The following is a 20,579-nucleotide window of genomic DNA, read 5'->3' as shown; positions in this document are numbered from 1 at the left end:
ACACGCAAGGTTTTGACCAAGGAAAGAGGTCCTTCTGTGGGAACCTAGAGGCCGGGAACTGAGCAGGGGCAAAGGGAAGCCTGTCTCCGGTGCGGCGCGAAGGCGGATCTTTGGATGTTCGTACTCACCAGCCTGGGGCGGCCTCGCGGGAAGAGCCGGGCGCTGGCCCCGGTAGGGGGCGCCCGAGCGCCGCACTGCAGCATCCTGGCGGCCTCTCCGGGCTGAGCTCGCGTCCTGCCGCAGTCCCTCGGCGGCTAGTCTGAGCGAGTGGCGGCGAGGAGATCCTGGCCGCTCCGCCAGCACTTGCCGCAGCTGCCGCCTCTCGCACCCGCGATCGCAGCCCATCAGCTGGGAAACGCCCCCCCCCGCCTCCCGCAGACTGGGCTGCGCAGCGTGGGAGGGTTAGCGGTCCCGGAGGACCGATTCCGAACTTGCAAGGGGACCGCGGCTCTCCCGGGCCTGGAGAGTATGAACAGGTGAGTGTCACGCACGTGCCCAGGTGGCTCTTTCGGGATTGCTTCTTGCAGACCCTTTCGAGCCCCTGAACGCTCGGCCTCTGGGGCGGTCCTCCTGGTCGCTGGGTCCTCCCAGGCGGGGGTTGTGGGTCACTGAGAGGGAGATGTGAGCGCCGGCGCCCAGAGCTTGACAGCGCCCTCCGTCCGAGCTGAGACCAACCGAGAATGCCCTTTTGACTTAGGCTGCATTTGCTTCCTAGGTCGAGAGCAAGTGACCTGCAGTCCACGATGGGCTTGTTTGTTTATCATTCCAGGATACCTGTTGCTTTCCGAGCAACGGTATAGCCAGGGGTCTCGTACAATCATCCTCATTCCTGTGCGTGCTGCGTTGTGATAAGGGAGAATTTCTGACAATGAGACCAGGAAAACTTGATTTCAGAGCTAGAGAAGGAGCGGCCCAAAGAGAATCTCATTCCCACGATCAGACCAGATTCTTTGCTTCCCTAAACACCTGCACTTTATTTTGATGAGACCATAAATATAGAAGTTACAAAACTATTACCGTATAAAGATGCTTGCCTTTTTTTTTTTTCCAAAAGGAAATAGAAAGCATGGACCTTGATAAGTGTAATAGTCTTGGGATTGATTTATTATGGATAAATCATTATTTTTAAATAAATATGAAAATAGGGCTATTAGTGAACTCAATGTCATAGGCCTATTGAATTGTAAGCTCCTTGAAGGTGGCCATTTAGCATAAATGCGGGATGAATCAATGCATGCATTAATGTAACACAGAATTTGGGGTCTTGCTTTTTTCTCTTCTTCTTTCTAAGCTTTCTTTTGGTACCTTTATGTTTAGGAAAAACCTTTAATCTCTTAAATACCTAAGTGTGATTTTAGCTTTAGGAGTGACGAGAACTGAGACGTTTTTGCCCTAATAAAGCACTGTCCACGTAAAAAGTGGATGGCAGCTTCAAGACCCAGCCAGAATATTTCTGCAGAACAGCATGAAAAAAAATGTTTTCTTCTATCCGTGTTATGGAAGCTCTTGGATCATGAATTATTTTGAACATCAAAGACTTGGCAACAGGTCCCTTATTAAAAGAATTTACACATTTATCTTTCTTTTCTATCTTTATCAAATGTAACTTTTCACATTTTCATGTGAGAAAATGTTGAAGGATATATGTCAGTTTTGTGTCTTCCTTTAAGGGATTTTTCTAAACATAACCTAAGATTTACAATAACTAGCTACATCTTTATTAGGTTATGTATGGAAAATTTAACCTACACAATTTTTCTTTCTTCTGTGAAATTCCTATGCCTCTGAGGCCATTTGGGAGTTGCTGAAAAATTTAACTTAACAAATGTTTTGTTTTGTTTTTTTTAAACCACATTTGATGGCTACTTTCTTGAGGCGTAAATCAGATAGTAAATTATTTGGATTTTTATGTGCATGGGAATGAACAGTTCTGTATGAAATAACAAATTGTTGTTTACACAAGCTCCAGACACTTGCACGTTCTATGTTTCAAAGAAATGCTTGCCATTCTTATTCGGAATTTATTTAGTTAATACATCTTGATAGATTATGCTTCTGTGATGCTTCTGTGATGAACCACTGAGCCTTAAGCATAGAGGCCTTTTCTTTTTATTTTCAAATTTTTTTAGATTGTATCTTTTTCGTTTTTTAACATCTTTATTGGAGTATAATCGCTTTATAATGGTGTGTTAGTTTCTGCTTTATAACAAAGTGAATCAGCTATACATATACATATATCCGCATATCTCCTCCCTCTTGAGTCTCCCTCCCTCCCACCCTCCCTATCCCATCCCTCTAGGTGGTCACAAAGCACAGAGCTGATCTCCCTGTGCTATGCAGCTGCTCCCCACTAGCTATCTATTTTACATTTGGTAGTGTATGTATGTCAGTGCCACTCTCTCACTTCATCCCAGCTTACCCGAGGCCTTTTCGTAATGAATGCATATAAAATGACAAATAATGAAATTCTTTTTATCTTTAGCCAAAAGTGTGGGACTGGACAAATTACAGATGTAAAAGCTTCTGGGTTTTGTACTATTAATGATCATTAGGGAGTTTGTTCATTATTGGGATGAAGTAAACAACAGCCAGTGTTATTGTTGACCTTTCTGTCCTTCGGAGGAAGCTCTGGCACTGTGGAAATCAGCGAATACAAAATTTGTGAGGTGCAGGTCCATAGTTTAGATGCGTAATGAAGGAGACGATTACACGTTAACGTCTTTGTAGAAACACTTTTTCAGAAAGACTTTTACTTTTTTCTTTCTCTGGAAAAGCTCTTTTTGAAAATTTGTAGATGCCAAAACTCTGGCAGGAACAGTTCATGTGTTTAGATAACAGACTTGAAAGTGAAGTCTTGTACTTAGGTTGAAAACATCGATAGCAGAAGTTCAGAATAGGGGAGCCTGCAATTCACGTGAAAAATGGGAGCCTTGATATGAGCGTACTGAAATATAGCTACAGTGCCAGATGAAGAAGAGGAGGAATCGTATGAAACTTTTGCTGGGTCATTTGTCAGGTCGTATCTCAAGGGGCGAATGCAGAGGGTGCCACATTCTTAGAGTGATTAAAATGGCAAATACCAGAGAAGAGAGCTGCACATGGTCAGGAGGGAAGGTGAGGGTCAGAAAAACATAAACAAGAACAGATGTCCCATGAAGAACCAGGGAAGATGATTGGGTCTCATTTTCCTAGAAAGTAGACATCTAGAATGGGGCAAAGGTTCCTAATAGCTGCTTGGCTACTTGAAGGGCTCTGAGTGAAAGAAAAGAAAAAGGTGATATAATGCTTCTCCTCCCCCCATACCTGGAAGTCATAAATTAGACCCAGGATGTTTGTTAGATGGTTGTCTGATCAAAAAGGAAGGCTGGATGGATTTTTCCATTGACTCCAAGGCTTTTTCCAATTTTACATTTCCATGGTACCAAGGACCTAGGTGTCCTTCCTAAAGCACCCAACTATATAAAATGTGCTTACATTGTATATAATGTCATTTCCCAAGTGTCAGGACAGTACCATAAACTAATTTACTTGAGGTTGTCATAGAAAAGGAATCAGAAGTCAGCACATGTCATTTATCTTTTGTGTACCAGGGCATTGTGCCCAGAAAAATATAAAAATATTATCTAGATGTTATATATCAATTTTGGAACATGGGTATCTGTCACATGACTCAACCATGTGATCCGGTGTGAACGGAGATAAAATTTAAACCTTGGAATGCAAATTCAATCATATTACAATGGGATACACTAATATGAATGTGTATTATTCAGCCCAAAGGGAAATAAGAGTTCCAAACGTGACTCTCCCCATGTGTGTATGTATATTGGATGTTTGCAGACATATGGTAAATACACGTATTCACAGCCAAGTATTTGTTATCAATGACTGACAAAAAACATTCTTTGAGGAAGTACTTTTGAAAATGCTATCTTGTATAAAAATGCATTTTTTAGAACCAAACAGATCTATGTGCAAGTCCTGGGTCTATCACTTTTTAGTTGAATGGTTTACAGTGTATTGCTAGAACCCTCTCGCAGGATTGTGGTGAAGATCACCAGGGAAGATGTTGATCGAGTGAATGGTGCTGGCACGTAGGAGATGCTTCAATAAATATGAGTTTCTTTCTCCAGTCAGTTATGAATTCCCAAATCTCTTTTGTTGAAGGATTGCTGATTTACAATGATATGGTGAAACCAAGGGCTGGAACCAAAAAGATCTTCTCAGCTCTTTAGTTTGAACCACAGTGAATTGCCTACCAGCAGCCGGCATGGCTAAAAGTTCAGAGGTCAAACTGGCAATATTTGGGAGAGCAGGCGTGGGCAAGTCAGGTAAGATTTTTGTGGTGGTTGTGTGTGTGTGTGTGTGTGTGTGTGTGTGTGTCTCTCTCTCTCCTGCTCTCCTGTGTTGCTCTTTTAGATGAAGCCTCTTTCTCTTTATCTGAAATTTTCATTTTGCATAACCAGGTTTTATGTCCTCTTTTGCTTCTCTATGGTAAAGAAGCTCTGCTGGTAATACACAAGGCAATGGATACAACACAGGTCTTGGTATTTTGAGGAAGGATGTTCAACTTCCAAAGAAATCAGATTGTAGAAATTAAGAAGTACATTTGCTCTTTTTTTCTCTATATGAGATCTTGAAGGGCCAATGTAATATCTCGTCAGTCTTGATGCAGCTGGCTCAATGTCGAGCATGTGTTGGGTGCTGAGTAAACGCTTGCAGAGGGGATATATCTTTACAAGAAACAGAATTGTATTATCACCCAACACGTCTAAAATTGGGGAGGACTGGTGAAAGCTGGGGCGTGTGTGACCTCAAGTAAGATAGCTATTGCCAGAGCCTCTGGGGTGAATTTAAATGATCCAGTTGTGGCCCACGTTGGTAATTCAGAGGCTTTTGTATTTCACACCTCAGTAAAGGTTTGCAGACCTTTAAGATGAAGGGTGAAATGGTGGAAGTGAAAATGTATCTAATCCAATTTGAGAAACGGATCTCAGATTTTATAATTAAATGTTAAGTACGTGTTGCTGAAATATCAGGGCAACGTGCTTTTTCAGACAACGTCGCTTTGATCTCTCACTGGAGGAAAGACTCATAATTGACTTTGCCCATTGAGCTCTTGGCTCTCAGCAAAGGACTCAAACAGACACCTAGTAGGTGTGTGTTTGTAGAGGGAAACCCATTCGGATCATCCAGTACAAGTCATCCACATAATCTTAAACAAACACGCACGAGCAGCTTTGAATTCTGTGACCAACCTCTCTTTCCAAACCGGCTCTCTGGTATAATTTCAGCAATAAATCTTCCCTATTCTAAGTTCTAAGTCTCTCTCGTTCGCTCTCTCTCTCTCTCTCTCTCTCTCTCTGTCTCTTTTTATTTTCTCAAGAGGGCTCTTTTTTGCCATCACCCTTTCCTCCTGCTTGCCACTTGCTCTGGCCTCTGGCAGAAACCAAGCAAAAAAAAAAAAAAAAGATAGTTGACAAGGCTAAGAAACCGCCAGCCTTCAGGAGATCGAAGATCGTCAAACTCCTCCCTGTTAATCTCCTCAGTGTTTCCTGATGGCATGAGAACAAACAATTTCCGTAGCTGGTGGAAGGCTCTGGAGAGTGAGGAAACTGTTCCAGTGAGTGGAGGACCAAGGCGATGCTGTGTGTGGGAAGACGTGTTCTAACAAGAGCTGGTCTAAATTTTTCGCGACCGAGGGATCTAGACTTAGAGCTCAGCGTTTAACATTCATGCATGCAAAATTTAACACAGGCAATAAGGGAAGGGGAGTTTTTACCCTTATATCATTTACCAAAATAAACTCTGCATCATTTGAAAAGGGAAACATAAAAATAAAAATCCAGTGGAGAGAACCACTTAACTCTGTGTACCGTATACCCACCCTTTTTCATCTGTATTATCTCAGAGCAAACTGGGTATCTCTTCCGTCAAGCCTGATCCATCAGTTAGACCTCAATTAGACCTCAGTTTCCTTTGTCTTCCCCCAAGTTGTTTCAATTATTTCTTCAAGGATTCTTCTCATTCTCTACTGACATTTTCCCCTCGAGCATTTCTTTGTCCACTACTCCATCTTTTTCTTTTCTCCAAGGTTATTGAACTTGGGTTCTGCCTCACTGTCTTAACTTTTTTGGCCTTCCCATTCATTGCTTAAACATGGCAATCTTCCACTGTGATCATGCTGCTGAAACTGCTTTTGTGAGGGTCACCACAGATCAATAACCAGCCAATCTAATGAATCTTTCTCAGTTCTGGTCTTCTTAGAACTCTTCAACATAACCACTTACGCTTTCCTAAAGCTCCTTCCTTCCCAGGTTCCCATGACATCACACTTCTTGGCTTTCCTGCCACCTCTCCATTGACCCTAAGCAGCCGTCTTCGTGCACTGCTTTTTACTCGCCTACCTCTCTCGAAGATTGGGGCTCTCAGGTTCTACATACCATCCTCTGGTCCTCTCATGGCGGACCCTCTCCCGAGGGGAAAGCCCTCAGACCCAGAGCTGAAGATGACACCTGCGCACAGAGGCCACATTCTGTTGACCTTGGTTTTAATTTATGCAAAGGGCAGAAGTTGAACTTGTTCATTTAGGTCCTTTCCAACTCGAAAATCCGATGACTCTTGGTTAATGACTCTTCTTTGGACTGGTTTTCCTGTCCACCTTATATACATTCTACCGTGCGTGTTTATTTTCATTTAGGTGAAAATGACAGTGATAGACCACATGTCTTTAAACAATTGCCTTTTTGTCTGTCATCTATAAACAGTGTTTTCCTATTTCAACATGAGACTGTTTTCCTGAGACCTTGTAACCACACCTCCCGTTTATAAAGTAGACCGGTTTGACTTATGCATGGGAGACAGTTCTGAGACCTTTTCCCATAGTTCGGTGAGAACAACCCTAGAGTACTTCATATCTCATCTCTCAACTTTGAAACCAGACTGTGAATTCACGTTTATACTAGTTCTTAATTAATATGGAGATCTCTGCCTAACCATTGTATCCCACCTTCGCCTTCCTATTGTACAGATTCAATTTGTCTCATAAGTAACTTTTGTTTTTTTAAGTCTGCAAGAAATTATACCTGCTGGAATGTAACTACGGCTCCTCACTTACTCAGATGCCTCCCCCAAATGGTCCTGACCCACCCGTGGGCTCAAACAATCCATTTCTCACCAAACATTCCTGCAAAGGGACGGCAGCTTGTGATCTTGGAGTGGTAGAAACTTGAGCGTCTCTGATTTGAACCTGGGTCTGTGTGAATTGCTTCAGAGGCTTCAAGCCTTACCTGACCCATCTGTTTTCCTGCACGCTGAATACCAATTTGGAATTTGGGGTAAATAAGACCATATTGGCCATTTGCTAATGGAGTCAAGAACAGGAGACCCGGAGTCACACTCTTAGGTCTGACTCCCAGTTCTACACTTTATTAGCTGTGTGAATTTAGCAACTTGAACAAGGTACTTAAATTTTCAATTTCTGCAATTATATGAAGGATGTAATAGTGCCTATTTCAAAGAGTTGTTGTTAGGACTGGCTGAGTTATTACACGCAAGTCTCTTAGAACAGTACCTGGCACGTAGTAAGTGCTCAAGTATATTAGCTTAAATTATTACAATTTTTCAAGGTGTGCTCTTCTTCATTTGTAAGTTGTCTAATGAAACCATACAATCAAAGATATATCTACGGGCTTCCCTGGTGGCGCAGTGGTTGAGAGTCTGCCTGGTGATGCGGGGGACACGGGTTCGTGCCCCGGTCTGGGAAGATCCCACGTGCCGCGGAGCTGCTGGGCCCGTGAGCCATGGCCGCTGAGCCTGCGCATCTGGAGACTGTGCTCCGCAACGGGAGAGGCCACAGCAGTGAGAGGCCCGCGTACAGCAAAAAAAAAAAAAAAAAAAAAGATATATCTACATTCAAGTGGATATTTGGGTTTTCAGTAAAAGTCAGAAAGCTTATAAGAAAAAATTTTGTATTGCTTGCTCAGCACACCCTAAACACACACACGCACACACAGACACAGACACACACACTTTCTCAGTCTCTCTCTTTGTCTTAAATCCAGAGTCTGGTTTATGTCAATTACAGCTTGACCGCTGCTGATCATAACAATACTTCTCCTGGCTAATATCTTGGAAATCTTGGAAAAACAGCCAGAAGTATTATGGTGTCATCAATAAATTAACACCGTTAAATTTGAAAGTGCTTCTGGTATGTGGTGGATGGTTTCCTAAGCCCAGGTAACAGATAAGCCTTCCATGTTTAAAACAGAATTTAACGTTAACCAGAAGTCTTTGGTTGACAGGTTGACATTAGAAGCGTCAGCACAGGCGAAACTTAATAATGTGTTAATTACAAAACATGTCGGGTATGTGTACATGTGTATGTATATTGCAGTATTTACAGGGTCTTTTGTATCAGGAGGATTCTTCTTCCTTTTGCCTAGTTTTGGCAGTTCTTGCAGTTCTGTCTTCAAGTGAGCTTCCTGGCTTGGCTAGCTTGCTGGTTCAGCATGGGGAACACTGTGTGGAATCTTCAAAGTGGAGAGCCAAGTTTTCCCAGCCCTTTGCTTCTTCTCTTGCCCCAGCAGAGTAAACGTTTCCCTTCTCTGGCTAAGGGTAAGGCAGCCAGTAATAACATGGCATGTAGGGCATAGATTTCCTTACTCGTGTGTGCCAGCCTGTAATGTGGCAGGCTCCAAGTAATGAAAGCAAAAAGACCTGCCATAAAACCTAGAATGCACACCATATTTATGTAAATGCTTCCTGGATTCACATTATTCGAATGTGTAGTAAGTGGGAGGAGTCGAGAGAAAAACAACTGAAATTTTCAGTTGCGTTTCACAGTTGACGTTCTCATTTTAGGACTGAAATATCGTGTGCCATAGCTAAATATATTTCTTGAAAGGGATAGTCTCAAAGTTAATGGAGTAATGCTATTCTCTGATTCAAAACCAATTGATGCACTCATCCGTGAAGGCTTAAGTTCTTAGACTCAGGTTGCTGGGCTATGAATTGGGTGCCAAACACAAACAAGCATGGGATACCGTTTCCCTTGGCACAAAGAGATTTATTTTTTCTTCCTTGTTCTTGTTCTTGTTTGCTTTTCCCCCTCTCTCTTAATTATTAAAAGTTTTAAAAAGCCTTTTTCATTTTATTTTCAAGTGAGACAGGCAGGGACAATTCTGATTTTAATTGTGACTTTTCCAATGAGCACCAGATACTGCTTTAACATATATGTTTCTTTATGGCTGAGTTATGTTTATGAGATCTCATATATATTAAATAAAGACAATATCAATAGCATCTTAGGTAGGTCAATTTCCTTATGCTGTAGAGCTCAGCTTTGTGTTTTAGAACTTTTTCTTTACCCAAGTAGCTATACCAGTTCGTTCCCTTCATTTATACTTCATGGTGTAGTATGATGCTTCTTAAACGTTGTCTTCAAAGTACTTCTGAAAGAAGGAGGAGAAAGATCTAGGGGATTGGGTCATGCAAGCATTTCATTACAATCATGTAATTGTTTTGCATGTTTTATTACTTATAGAAATATAGGCAAATTTTAATCCACAATATGTCTATGTTTGTTTGAATATAAAAACAATTTTATCCCCAAATCGGTGACTAAAATGGACTCTTCAGGAAGATATAGCAAATTGATCTGTGGCTTCAATAATGCCTAGGCTTTGGGTCCAGTTTCAGGACCACGAGCAGAGGAAATAGCCTCAGCTGTGTGCATCACATGAATGTGAGCACCGGCAATGGTCCTGGACCTCACTTTCTACCTACTTACGTTGCCAAGCAGCTCTTCAAGTTCTCGTTTATTCTTGTTCTAAGATTAATATTCAATTATTCAATTAATTAGATATTCAATTAATATCTAATATTCATGGTAATTTTTCTTTAAATATTTGTTTAGGTAAAAAGAGGGACAGGTTGTGTTTCAGGTGGGTACAGAAGTTCCACAGCTCCTGGAAACGTGTGTGTGTGTGTGTGTGTGTGTGTGTGTGTGAAGAAGCCTTTCCTAAGTGGTTGTTGAAATTTAAAGATTACCAGAAATCAGGTCCATTGGTTCCTATGTAGATGGTGGTTAGAGAAATAATTGTTTTTTAATGGACTGGGCCAAAGGGAGGAAGGTGGCATTGAGACAAGTTAGGATAATGCAGGAAAAATAGCTGTTCTCTTGTCATAAAATACCGTGATGTGGTTACCTGTGGCTTTCAATCATTTATACCTTCCTTTACCTGCAAAGATAGAAAAGCAAAAAGAGACAAACAGCCGAAATGAGTTTATTTTCATTTGATTCTTCCACCCCAAGAGGATTAAAAGGGTGTTTTCAAACTGCAGGTGTATACCTATGGATATGTACAAAAAGTCAGACTTCTGTGCTAGGCTTAAGTCACGCAGACTTTTCTTGCATGCCCAGGAAGTTAAGCAAAGATGAGGAATCGTGCATATAAAGACTTAGAAAAAGAAAGAGAAAGGAAAGAAAGAAGAGGAAAGAAAAATTAAAAGAATCAAAATCAGTTGTTTATTGGTGGGTAAACATTTTTGTAGGCTGGCAGTGGCCAATTCTTAAGCTTTTCTCCCAAGAAAAATATAATTAGGAAAGAAACAATACTGGAAAACAAAACAAAATCAAGAACTGTTTTTCAAAGTCAAAAGGACATATCTCTGTCTCTGCTTTTTTCTGCTGGGATATATTATCAAAATTCAATTGTCCTTAATTTTTATCTGATGGCTAATTTATTTATTGAAATATTTTGCTGTAGTTTAATTATCAGTTACCAATTGGTTCCATTTTGATCATGACTTGTTTTCTTCGCAACAAAGACTAAATTTGAGGGAGGGAGTGAAGAAAATTGTAAATCATCCTTGTAATTCCCCTTTTTATTACTGGTATTTCTCCAACTCATGGGTTTGGGGAAATCAGCCAAATTTTCAAGGTGGTACTGGCCTTGAAGCCAAAATTCCAGTGCAAACGCATCCCTATTGCTCCAGCTGCCTTTAAAAATTGATGTGGTTTCAGAAAAACAGCCATAATTTCTTCCATCCCATTAAAAATGAAAGTAGTTATATTATGAAGACAAGGCAGCCTGAAATAGGTAATTTCAGCTTGGAATACGCAAATAGGTAAAGCTCCTATACATACACATGAGAGAGATTCTTACCTAGATCATCCAACTTACCGGAGCCGCACCCAAGTCTAGAATCCCAGTTTATGACTGTGCGAGGCTTTTGCGACTTTGCTACTAAGTGTTTTCATTTTGTATCACCCTGTTTCTTTCAAACACCTTTTATTAGGAAATGAAATGATCATTAGACTTTTGTAATATGAATTTTGTAAAAAAAAATCTAAAGGGTTTTATTGTCATAAGAAATTTCCAGTAATCAGTGAATTATCAATGCATGGCAAAGCCCCCTGGGAGTACGGGGTAAGTTGCCAATCAATACAACCAAGATTCTCAGCACCCTGTATATGTAGGAAAGTTCCCCTGTAATGCAGTATTCCATTTGTTATAGCTTTGGATCAAGGGTAAGAAGACCGATGAATCATCTTCTACTAAAGGGTACATTTTCCGTTGTTGTCAAAAGAGATTATGATGCTCCATGTCCTGTCAGTATGATCGAATGAAAAAGAAAAGCACCCAACCGAACCGAGTGAAAGGATTGGGGTTTAAACTTCACCTTCATCCCATCCATGACTCTCTCTTTTTATTCATCCATCAAATGATACTTTTATTTGCTTTTTTTTTTTTTTTTTTTTTTTTTTTTAGCAGTGATGCAGGTCGGATAGGCTGTGAAGGTACTTTGAAAAGTTACACGTGTGATATAAATATGGTTCTAATACTATCATGCTTTTATTATTGAAATCTGTGCAGTTCTTCCCCTGCGTTCCTTAACATTCGTGTTTGGAAAAGCAGTATGGTCGGTTTCCCGGCTGTCCATCACTGGAGGCTGGATGAACACGCTCAGGTCAGTAGTTGGCTATGAGGGTTCCTCCACTGAGTGTATAATGTTACAGACTATCCAGAGGTTGTAGATTCTATGCTGAAGGAATTTGCACTTTCAAATGTGTGAAATGAATAGACATTAAGTCAGGGTGCTTTTTTTTAGGCTCAGTATGTAAGGGGGTCAAAAAAGGAGAAGAGTTCAGGAAAATAATTTGGACTTATGCCTTACTGGAGAAGGAAATATGGCATGTTATAGAGTTTTTTGATAATCAAATCTTATCCTTATTAAAAAATTAAAGCTTTAAAACATTTACATATTTTTGATAGAAACATTTCTCAAAAATATATAAATATATGTATCTATATATTTCCCTATAATCTTAAACTATGTTTTTATTCATTCATTCAATTATTCATTCAACGAGTATCTGTTGAGTGCCAACTTTGTGTTCTAGAATAGCTTGCACATAGTACAGGATTCATGTACATTCCAAAAAAGCAGAGTAGTAACTATTTCTGCTCATTATTATATTCCCAGAGCAGATGAAGACTGGCTCCTCAATAAAGTGAATAAATTGAGATAGAGTATGTGGTCTATATGTGCTATATAATTCCATCAAGAATCATATCTTCTAAATGGTCTCTTTATTGTTGCCAAAGTGGTTTCCTCTCCTGCGCTTGAATATCTCTGGTAACAGAAACTCAGCATGAGAAGAAATAGACCATTCTATCCTTGGGCAACTGTATCAGTTACAGTCTTCCAGAGAAACAGAACCAGAACCAGTAGAACACACACACACACACACACACACACACACACACACACACACATTACGTCTTTCTATATTTATTTGGGCTGGCAAGAGTGAAATCTGTAGAGAAAGATGACAGTCTGGAAAGTCAGGGAGGAGTGAATGCTGCAAGCTAGAGGAAGAATGTCTTTCGCTCTGGGAAAGCTCAGTTTTTGCACTAAAGGCCTTCCAGTAATCAGCTAAGGTCCACCCACATCATTCAGGCTAATCTCTTTTGCTTAAGGTCAACTGATTGTAGATGTTAACCATATCTACAAAATACCTTCACAGCAACTCCTACAGTAATATTTGATTGAATAACTGGGCCCTAGAGCCCAGACAAACTGGCACATAAAACTATCACAAGTCTTCCTGTCTGTTACTTTACCTTTTTTGCAACCAAAGGCTGTTCACCAGTTTCTACTCACTGACTTTAACCCCTTCAAGTTCCACAGAGCACTTTAAATTCTTCTTCCTTATGACAGCCCTTAACATATTTGAAGATAAACCAGCATGCCTCCACCCATGCCTGAGTTTTCTTTTCCATTGTCTGGTTCCTCACCGTGATTTCATTTGCTCTGCAGAGATCACGGTTTCTGGTCACAGCATCATCCTTGCTGTTCCACTCCAGCTGTGCACTCCACGAAGTGTAGGGCTTGGAAATGAATGCAGGCATTTCAGATGTGGGATGCCCAGACTGGATCAGAGCACAGCTGTGGTTTTGATACCAGATACTTGGCTTCTGCTAAGACATTCTAAGGTCACTGTTGCTTTCAGGGTGACAGTGGGTACAGTGTTGGCTCATGGGGTGTATACTGCAAATGAAGTCTTTTTCTTTAAATATATGCTGTTGCTGAGTCAAATCTTCCCATACTTGTACCTGAGTATGTGTATGTTTCATTCAGGTGCAGAAGTTAATTTTTATCCTCTAAAATACTGTTTTGTTAAATTTAATTTATACTTCTGGCTTGTCAGGAGCTTTTTGGATACAGCATGTGTATCATCCTTCTCTTCTTTCTGTCATAGAAATATGTTGGTTTTGGAACATTTTAGGCCCTGGATGCTCTTACTGAATCATAGAATTTTCCACTTTGGTATTATTTAGCTCACTGAAATGATGAGGAATCCCAGTGAGTTTTTTGGATACTTTTCAGCTAGTAAAGAAAAACAAAGGTCTTTGACTCTTGGTGTGGGGACATTAACACCATATCACGTTACTTCCATGTTCATTAAATAAGTTCTGTTTAGATTTGCCATAAAATAGGTTGTCTGGGGGGAAGACTTACACACAGTCTTGTCTTACGATTCAAGGTATCTTGCTATATAAAGTGCATAACAGTGATCAACTTTTATTGGCCCACATATCTAGTCTTTACAGAAAGTCATTTTCCAGAGAATCATTCCAGGATATGTATGTTTCTGTGCTGAAATAGCTGAGTTTATGTGATGCAAATCAGAGCTGAATTTTGGAAAGAGTTTTCTTCCTTAGATTATACTGGTAGATATCAAACTTTAGCATGCCTCAGAATCACCTGGAGGGCTTGTTAAAATATATATTTCAGGTCAGCACTCCTGAGGTTCTGATTCAGCAGGTCTGTAGTAGGGCCAGAGAATTTTTTTTTTTTTTTTTTTTTTCCGGTACGCGGGCATCTCACTGTTGTGGCCTCTCCCGTTGCGGAGCACAGGCTCCGGACGCGCAGGCTCAGCGGCCATGGCTCACGGGCCCAGCAGCTCCACGGCACGTGGGATCTTCCCGGACCGGGGCATGAACCCGTGTCCCCTGCCTCGGCAGGCGGACTCCCAACCACTGCGCCACCAGGGAAGCCCGAGGATTTGTATTTTTTAACAAATTCCCAGAGGATGCTGGGAATCCACATTTTGGAAAACACTAAGTCTGCTGAGTATTCAGTTTCCATTTGAAATAGGTGTTTTCGGCTTTGGAAAAGCATACAGCTTTTTGTGAGCTGCATGTAATAAACATTGAGTGCCAGGCACTGTCATGGGTACCAATGATACCAGGGTAGATAAAACAGACAGGGTCTCTGCACTCATGAAGTTAACATTCTAGCGGGAGTAGACTAGGCCAAAAATTACTCTATTGGGGCAGAGCAAATGTGAGCTTTCCCTGTGGTTCCTTAAGACTAGAATTTTCCATTCGCTTCATAGTAAGATAAGTTTTGTTTAAAAAAAAAAGTGTAAACCTCAACAACTGTGACATGCTGAGCTTTGATTTTAAGATGATACTTTGAGCTATTTGGCAACAGTAGGGGTGGGTTGGGCTAAACTACAGTGTTAAGAGTCTGGGAGTTAAGCATGGTCGAAGACCATGGTACCAAATATTCTACTGACAGAAGCTAAGTAGGCCACATAGGAATTGAACCTAATAAACTTGAGCCTATTAACACAATGCTCCATCAGTCAATTAAAGCCAGTGTAGATTAGCTTTAATTAATATAAGATAGTTGTTCTTTCTCCAACATTTGGAAAAAAACAATTTTCAATTGCTTGCTGACAGTGGCATTTATAAAACTTACGCAATGGTTGTGTAGACAGAACTACGATATTGAGAAAAGTTCATAAGTTTCCACTGTTTTGGATAGAAAGATAACATCTTTTTCTCAGTGATGCATTTCCAGGTTTTTTTTTAAATGTTTTCTAAAGTTCTCTTTTGCTTTATGCTGTTGGACAGTAATTTAAGTGGTGAAGCCAAAAATTAAAAAGTAAGAATAAAATTGTGAATATTTATCTGTCTGAAAAGTATTTGACTTCTTTTTCCATTAAGGATCTTGTAAATTACAACTGAACCTAATAACTGAGCCAGCTTCCTAGTCATTTGGCAACATGTGTTGAGCTAGATGTTTTAAAGGAAGACTCAACCACACTTAGTAGTGTGAGTAATGGTTATCTGTTCCAATGCCTGGGACTATTTTTCCATTCATATATTTTATAATTGGAAACTGTTTTTCTAGCAGTTTCCAAAAGAGGTGAAATCAAGAGCACAGTAACCATACATTTAAATCCTTGAGTCCCAAAATTTAACCCATGATTTCTTAATGTTGCCCACTTATCAATTTACAAATATTTATGAAATTCCTCCTATGTTCCCAATTATTCCACCCTCTTCATCCTCCTGCCATATGCCTAATAAAATGCCAATATTTGGGGGGAAGTCCAGAGAATTATATGATTATCCTTGTCTCAGGGACCTTAGTGTTTTGTTGGGCCTGTATGACTTGCAACTAGAAATCAGCTGGTGATGGTTTCCAGCACAATGATTGATTTTGACAAATTTGCATCTTGAAATATTTTTAGAAAATTGTCAGAGTTGCAAAAACAAACAGAGAGCTCTTGTGTACCCTTCACCTAGCTTCCCCCAATGATTAACACCTCACATAACCGCAATACATTATCAAAACCAGGAAACTGACATAGACACTATATCAATTGTATGACATGGTTACAACTATGCTGTAAATATTAGAATGATTGATTTTTGACTCAATTCAGGCTCAGGACCCTTTTGAAAAGACAACAGCGATACAGAAGGAGAGACTTCAGTTGTTTTAAAATTAGTAATTATTTATTTTACAGTCTGTTTGAAACAGACTTTTAATAAAGGCTATGGACTGTAATTTTGTTTGATACATGTCTTACATATGGAATTCATGGAATTTATGAGATTTAAATTTCCTCTTCCATCAATTTTTTTGGGTATTATTTTTGTTAAGAAAAGTGCATCATTTGTTCCAAGCAGTGTCCTGCAAACTGGAATTTGCCATCTGGATCCCCAGGGTGTTGTGTAACACAGTCCTCTGTCCCCTGTATTTCCTGTAAATACAGGAAATTGGTGGTTAGATCCAGAGGCTTCATTTTATTCAGGTTTTCTTGTTGTTGTTTTTTTTGTTTTTTGCAAGGTGTTATTGTATACTTCTGTCACTCAATGTCTGGTAGCAATTGAAGCTCATTGTCTAGAGTAGACTTTCTAGAACAGCACTTTCCAACAGAAATTTCTGTGGTGATGGAAGTGTTCCATATCAGTCTTTACTTATTAGCGGGAATATTTTTATAAGGAGAAACTTCCTCTTAACAACTGTGTTGCTACTGTGAGGTTCAGTTTATATAGGAAAGACAGAACAATTGTTTAATTCTTACTCTCTATTATCAGCTGTCAAAATAATAAGTTGGTTCCTTAGCATTCTGCAAAAGTGATGCACCCTCATCTTTATGTGTTTTTTGTTGTTGTATGTTGTCATAATTTGCATTTTAATTTATTGTAGTTATTCTTGTTGAGGCTCAAATTGGTCAATCCTTGGCCAGAGGGGATTTATTCAAATGAAGCTCATCATGGGTTTTCAAAAGGTGAAATTCAATAAGCTATTTACTATCAGAAATTTATTTTTTGAGATCTGTGCAAGTTAGTGTCTTAAACTGTACACAAGACAGTGTTCTAGCAGTTGAGTTCAGGCCATAAATGCTATAAGAGTCAAGAAGAGGGAGAGAAATCAGTGGGAAATACTTGGGGAGCTTTGAGGGAGGCAGTGGGAGACTGAAATACCATACGTTCAGTGAGATTTTTATGGTTCCCTTTCATTTCTTATCTTTCAAAATTATGATGTTTTCTTCATACCAATTCACATATGTCATTAATATTGGAATTAGGAGGGGAAAAAGGACAACCAAGTAATAAATGAAAGGGATAGGAACTAATTGATGCTTAGGGAGGGTGAAGAGCCTTGGGCATCCTGCTGATTCAGTTGCAGGAAAAGCCCTTATAAAGCTTCCCAGAGCCAGCTTTTCAGTCTTCATCTCCCTTCAGTGGCAGGAACACAGGTTTGGAGCCTGACAGGCCATATATTAACTGTGTGTGTGGTCAGCTTACTTAACTTCAGTGCACCCCAGTTTCGTCTTCAATAAAATGCAGAAGATAATAACCATCTTCTATTAGGGCTGCTGTACGCCAAGCCCATATGAGATCTGATGATAACCAGCAATTGCAATAATTAGCTAATGTTTATAGCATTGACTATAAGCCAACCGCTGTTATAAAACTTGACACATATGAACTCACATAATCATAACCACTCCTCTATGAATTGGCCCTGTTATTATCCCTTCTTTACAGATGAGAAGCTTGAGGAGGGTGTAAATAACTTGCCCAGGGCCTTACAGGTAGAGACGAGACTCTAGCAGAATTAGGACTCAAACCCAGGCAGTTTGCCTCTGGTGTCTGTGCTTTTATCCACAGTACTCGGAAAATTTCCAACAAAATGCCAATGCAGAGTTGTAGATGCTCAGCGATTGCCTTCTTCCCTTCTCCCTCTCTTGTCTTCTCTTCCTTGTTACTTGGGAACATTCATTTCGATTAATCAGTATCCATGAAAAGTACTTTACTTCACTGGAACCATTACTAGGGAAAATGAGGAACCAGAACAGAGGAAACGGTGCTTAAACTACCAAGAGATCTTCTAGCTTTATATTACACTTTTCTTCAGCTCAGTTTTTAAAATAATACTTCTATTCCAAATTCTGCCTATGATTTCATGCTGAAACCACTTATTGGGCTTTTGAGGCACAGCTGTATGCGAAGGAGGTGTTACGGGAGAAAGGCGGAAGTTGTACAGAAAGATGGGCGAGCTTAGCACTGAATATGTGAAAAAATGCGAAGCGTGTTAAACATCTTCAGTGGGAAGGGAGGATACATTAATAATTTGACCTGGAAGAGCCCCAAAAGCAAAACTCAGAAGCTATTTAAAAATGTGAAAGTCCTAGGATGTCAACATTAAGGAAAATATATAGTCAAGTCAAAAATTTTAAATGATGGGGTGTGTTAAAAATATTGGATTGCAGAGAGTTGCTTCATTACTTATCACAATAAGAGGGTGTTTTTTTTCTCCACTGAAATGCAAGATGTTCTTGTGAACCAAATAGCTGGAAGAATCGGGCTCCTACACGGGGCAAAATGCCAGAAGGCTTCAAACATTTTATGAGGGCAGATTGGATCCCATCAGATAACTGGAAATCTTTTATCTGCTATGAATAATTCATGATTAATTATTGCTGGAGACTTCTAGGTCAATAAATATTATTGAAGAGTACGACGCTTCTTATAAAGGCAAAGGACCCCTGTCATCATTATTGATGATTGTTTTTGACTCCATAATTCATTATGCAAAATTACATTATGGTGGTGCTATTTTGGGTGTATAATTGGTGTAAATAGCCTTGATGGCAAAGCAGAAACTCTACATATCGTTTTCTTAGGTCATTTTTTTCAGAGTCAGTCAAAAGGAGATGCTGTTCAGTACAAATTAAGAAATTCCTCAAGCCAACCATCACGAGAAAACATGAGCTTTTGTAAATGGGTTTTATTTAAGGCATAATGAAAGAAGATTTCTTTTGTATTATCTTTTATTTATGCAATGTAGCATTGCCATAGTTAGTAAGTGAACACTTTTATCTTATTTGGTCACCTTCAGGATATTCATTATAATTTCCCAAATGCCTTTGTCTGTGTGCTCAGCCAAGACTATTGTTTAGTCCTGTGTACCTTGTGCCCAGTTCCAATAGCATTCACAATATCGATAGGTTTTATTTCTAACGTGTTCTGGTTTGAATGGCTTAAAAATTACTGTAGAGTAATTTTATTACAGTGAAAGGGTTTCGTTTTATTGAGGGACACATGCAAACAAAAAGAAAGAACTTGCCAAGAAATATCAAGTTCATTTTAATCTTGGAATGCTCTTTCTATAAAGATGTATCGATAAAGTTAGAAACAAAACTGAATTCTTCATGCTCCACGTTTTCAAGATACTGGACTAGCCATTAGATCAAATTAGATAATTGAAAAATCTCCACTGTTATTTGATGAGTGTGTGTATGTGAGTTTGTGTGTGTGTGTGTGTGTGAGTGTGTGTGAGTGTGTGTGAGTGTGTATGTGAGTGTGTGTGTGTGTGTGTGTGTGTTGGCTAAGAATGCTAGTCCAGAAGATCAGAACCTCAATCAATTATGAATGGCAGTGGTTTCTACATTTGAAACACATGAAAACTTTTAGATACGAATGGGCTTAATACTTAGTCTCTATTTAGTCTCATGTTTAGCTTTTTCCTCCATATGTGGCAAATCTAGAATATAGGAATATAAGAAAAACATATAACTAGCTCTGCCCTGGGAGTAGAGAGTTGCAATCAGAATGGGAAGATTGTAATGGCATACAGTAGACATAGTGGGACATGCAGGAAAAAAAAAAAGAACACTCATGGTCTTTTCAATAAACGCCTCAGAATGCCATCAGGAGTGGAAACCTTTGACAAAATGTGTAAACTATAGAAATAAAAACAGTTGAATTATTTCAGAACATTCACATTAGAAAAAGGCTACCTTATGTTGCCATCTAGAGCCTCAGCCTTGCCTGGTTTATCTGAAGTAGATAATGAGATCTGAGACTTTTGAGCTGATGAGATTTTGAGGAGATTTTTGGACTTTGAGTAGATGCTGTAATGGATTGAGAATATTGAGGATCTTAGGACGGCATGAATATATTTGCAAGTGGAATTCCCTTGCGGGTCCAGAGAGAGGAACGAGATGGACAGAATAATGACCACAAAGATGTCCACGTCCTAATCTCCAGAACCTGTGAATATGTTACCTTACAGGGCAAAAGGGACTTTACAGACGTGGTTGAAGTTACGAACCTTGACATGGGGAGACTATCCTAGATTCTCCAGGTGAGTCCAGCTTAATCACATGACTCCCTGACATTGAAGAACCTTTCCAGGCTGAGGTCAGAGGCTGAGGCCAAGGGGAAGTGTGGCGAAGAAGGGATGGTCACAGAGATGTA

At 39.8% G+C, this 20,579-nt stretch overlaps 1 protein-coding gene across 1 annotated transcript in view; it reads left to right on the top strand.

The window, feature by feature from the left end:
* The first annotated feature begins 257 nt into the window (after positions 1–257).
* The window catches only part of RERG (RAS like estrogen regulated growth inhibitor), a 105,095-nt gene continuing 84,773 nt past the window's right edge, over positions 258–20,579 (top strand). The window contains exons 1-2 of the mRNA XM_029205570.1: positions 258–476; positions 4,168–4,331. Of these exons, the coding sequence (XP_029061403.1) occupies positions 4,271–4,331 (61 nt within the window). The 5' untranslated portion in view covers positions 258–476; positions 4,168–4,270. The remainder of the gene's footprint in view (positions 477–4,167; positions 4,332–20,579) is intronic.

The sequence above is a fragment of the Monodon monoceros genome, unplaced genomic scaffold (assembly GCF_005190385.1).
Source record: "Monodon monoceros isolate NGI ecotype Baffin Bay Population unplaced genomic scaffold, NGI_Narwhal_1 Super_Scaffold_6, whole genome shotgun sequence".
Lineage (NCBI taxonomy): Eukaryota > Metazoa > Chordata > Mammalia > Artiodactyla > Monodontidae > Monodon > Monodon monoceros.
Note: the sequence above shows the minus strand (reverse complement) of the source record. Positions and strands in the feature narration are given on the sequence as shown.